The following is a 3,339-nucleotide window of genomic DNA, read 5'->3' as shown; positions in this document are numbered from 1 at the left end:
CTCAATCATCCAAGTCATAGTTGTCCCAAAACTGCTTTTTCAAGAGGCAACTGAAACCTTCTTTGTTTTTCCTTGAAACTTCTTGGATGAGAAGCGAAATCTCTTCAAGTCAAAACAATGTCTGCTTGAAAAAGCACCTTTGGGATGCCTTCCTAGTTGCCTTTTAAATCTAGAGTGAGCCTCAGTGTCTGGATTCCACTTCTGGAATTTCCATTTCCATATGCATTTTTCTTTCTTCAAGGGCCTTGCAGAGAAGTAACTACAACGACCCATCAAGAAAGCAATATTAAAAGAACTGCTAATAGGGCAGCAGAGCTTGAAGGATAAACACTCGTTAGCTCAAGAACTAAACCAATTGTATTGCCAAAACATTATTTTAACATGATGGACCTCCTGCGGTGGCTGATGACTTAATTAGATAGCCAGAAATAGAGCAAGAACAAGGGGGCATCTGTTAAAATTTGTAATCTGCCTCTTCCTCGCGAAGTGCACCTCCCCATTCTACACACACACACCTCCCAACACACACACACTTTCCAATTGTTGCTTTCTCTTTCTATTTTCTGGCTCGGCTCCCATGTCATCTATTTGAGGAAACAAATCGTCTCTTTTATTAAGACGAAATATTTTGTTTTTATTTCTGCAAACTTCTGGATTCCTTCTATTGGATCCACGCCTCCACGTCTCCTAGCAGCCCCCCTTTGGGGCGTAAATGCATTTGAAGGCCTCACACGACCCAGAGCGTCCTTCTTACGACTGGTTTTCTCCCTGGTCTCCTTCCGTAGGTAAGTGAGGAACGGCCCGAAGAGAAAGTCGGCTGTTTTGCAGCGAGGGCGAGAGGCGCAGCCTGGGAGGCTGAACGGTGGCGTTCAGGTCCAGCTGCGCCCTGGTGGGAATCGGTGGAAAGAGAGAAGCAGAAAGCGGAAGACGAGAAGAAGAAAAAGGTGAGCTGCTTGCTGAGTTTCTGTAAAAGCTGTAGAAAGGGGGGGAAGCAGGATGTCAACGCTGCTAACATCGGATGTTTTTGCTTTGACAATATATGAAGGTGCAGCCAATTTCCCCTTAACTTGTGTGTTACTTTTAGAGTTAGAATTAGATGATACTGGGGGTGGAGGAGGAAGAAGGTGTATGGGAATTAGTTAGACATATCAACATCGTAGTAGAGTGTTTTTTCAGGTGGTTTGAAATAAGAGATGATAAGAAATGGCGGGCTGAAGAACTGGAGGGAAGGTCTGCATTTCAAACTAATTGGAGAACGTGATTTATGACTGTTAATTAGAGGAGGGAATTGTGCTTTGATACTATGTGTTTAGGGGAGGAGAATTCAGATTACGGCGTCAACCATGTAAGTGCCGATGCCATGCAACTTGAATAAAGATTCTTTAAGATAAACAATGCCTCGAAGTTCTTTGGAGAGTTTCATCTGTCGGAACCATGACACAGGAATTCGGTACTAGCAAAGTGGAAAGGATGTGTGGGGGGGACCCAAAGTACCCATGCTTAAGTTCTGTTTGTATCAGAAGGACCAGAGACCAATTTTGACTGACTTTCAACATTTGTTAACATGGCCTTTGACCACAAAATAGCATTTCTGCCCCAAAAGGTTAGGGACCTTGGTTCTAGATATTTGCAGCTCGGCTCTGGCGTCCTGACTTAACGACCGTGCGATGAGCTTAATTATTTCTCACAATGCCCGCCGTCATCTTTTCCAGCTTGAGGCCCTCAATCACGCCAGGTTGAAGATTGACACCTTGGATGACTTGGCGGCCATTGTCAAGCGTCACAAGCAGAAGAAGAAATGTAAGAAAGTGGTCCTCCCCAAACCGCAGGAGCCAGAAATTATTGTGAGTATTCTGGAGGGTTTCCTCAAAGGTGCAAAATCTGGGCAGGGCATCTTCAGCTTGTTTGAGAAAGAGTCAGGCTGCCCTGAAAGCTCCAAGGCTCCATCTCCGAGATGAAATTAGACTTGGCCGTGTCCACAGACAGCTTAGAGCACCCCGATCAGACACTGGCAAGAGCTAAAAAGGGCTTTGCTTGTCAAGAGTTCAGAAGTAGACTTTTGGGGGGCAACCGGTCCCCTCTCCTGGCGCAATCTCCCCGATATGCAGTGGGCCTCACCCTGCTTGTCTCTACAAAACTTGGCTTTTCTCCAGTGCTTTGAGGCCTGTGGGCCATTCTTATCTAGGCTTAGCCACGTAGAGTCCCCTGGGCTTATGGTCCACTCCAGATCCCATCTTACAAGCACAATCGGGACCAGAATTTTTCGTTTTTCTATGCAAACAGGCTTTTAAAGGAGTTGAGCCTGATTTTATGACCTTTTTTTGCCCTGGAGCGAGTCGCTAAGTGAGTCACATGGTTGTTAAGTAAATCTGAATGTCCCCATTGGCTCTGCTCATCAGAATCTCGCAGGAAAGTCTGCAAATGGCAGTCAAGTGACCCTGGGCCACTGGAGCCATCGTAAATAGCTGCCCGTTGCCAGGTGCTCAGATTTTGGTCACCTGAGCGTGGTGACGCCATGACGGTTGCGCGAGGACAGGTCATAAGTCACCTTGTCCAGTGCTGTTGCAACTTCGAACGGTCGCTAAGCAAACGGTTGTAAGTTAGGGACTATCTGGACTTTCTGGCTGCAATTGAAGTTTTTAAGAAGAGACTGGACAGCCATTTGTCCGAAATGGTATAGGGTTACCTGCCTGAGCAGGGGGTTGGACTTGATGACCTCCAAGGTCCCTTCCAACTTTATTTTTTATTATTATTATTATTATTATTATTATTATTATTATTATTATTATTATTATTATTATTATTATCATCATCAGAGCGGGGGGGAAGCCGCTGAGATCCTGAGTTTCAGGAGATTCTCCAGTTCTCTTTTAAAACGGGCTCAGTCGCCGAGGTTTTTCCCCTATCTGATGACAGAAAAATCCAATTTAAATGCTTTTTTTAATCAGTGGCAAATCTCCAAAGGCCTACGAGTTTGAAGACGGAGATAAGGAGAGCCGCATCTCTTTATACCTATTTTCCCAGATTAAGTACAATTCCATCTCCTGGGTTTGGGGGGGTCCTTCCTCCTCATGTTTTCCAGCTCTTTCTCTTCTTTCACCGTAAACATTCTTTAGAAGGCATTGAATAGACACGTATACATTTCTTTTGCTTCTTTGCTCTCATTTGCTCATTCATCTCGCAGCACTATTTTGTAAGACAGTCAGTCTCCGGGGAAGTCTCTATTTCTGGAAAAGTCAAATGTAAAAAGGATGGTGGATAAATAAAAAAAAAACTTGCAACGAGAAGATAAAATTATCCTTCTCCTTCTGCTTCTTTATATAAAACGTAAAGACTTCT

At 44.4% G+C, this 3,339-nt stretch overlaps 1 protein-coding gene across 2 annotated transcripts in view; it reads left to right on the top strand.

Moving 5' to 3' along the window:
* Positions 1 to 3,339, top strand: part of ANKRD23 (ankyrin repeat domain 23) — a 34,001-nt gene that overhangs the window by 11,120 nt on the left and 19,542 nt on the right. For both annotated transcript variants that reach the window (XM_029284243.1, XM_015816522.2), the window contains exons 2-3: positions 786 to 944; positions 1,713 to 1,844. In XM_029284243.1, coding sequence (XP_029140076.1) covers positions 786 to 944; positions 1,713 to 1,844 — 291 coding nt within the window. The remainder of the gene's footprint in view (positions 1 to 785; positions 945 to 1,712; positions 1,845 to 3,339) is intronic.

This window comes from Protobothrops mucrosquamatus, unplaced genomic scaffold (assembly GCF_001527695.2).
Source record: "Protobothrops mucrosquamatus isolate PMUCROS unplaced genomic scaffold, P.Mucros_1.0 scaffold462, whole genome shotgun sequence".
NCBI lineage: Eukaryota > Metazoa > Chordata > Lepidosauria > Squamata > Viperidae > Protobothrops > Protobothrops mucrosquamatus.
This window is presented reverse-complemented; position numbering and strand designations above follow the sequence as displayed.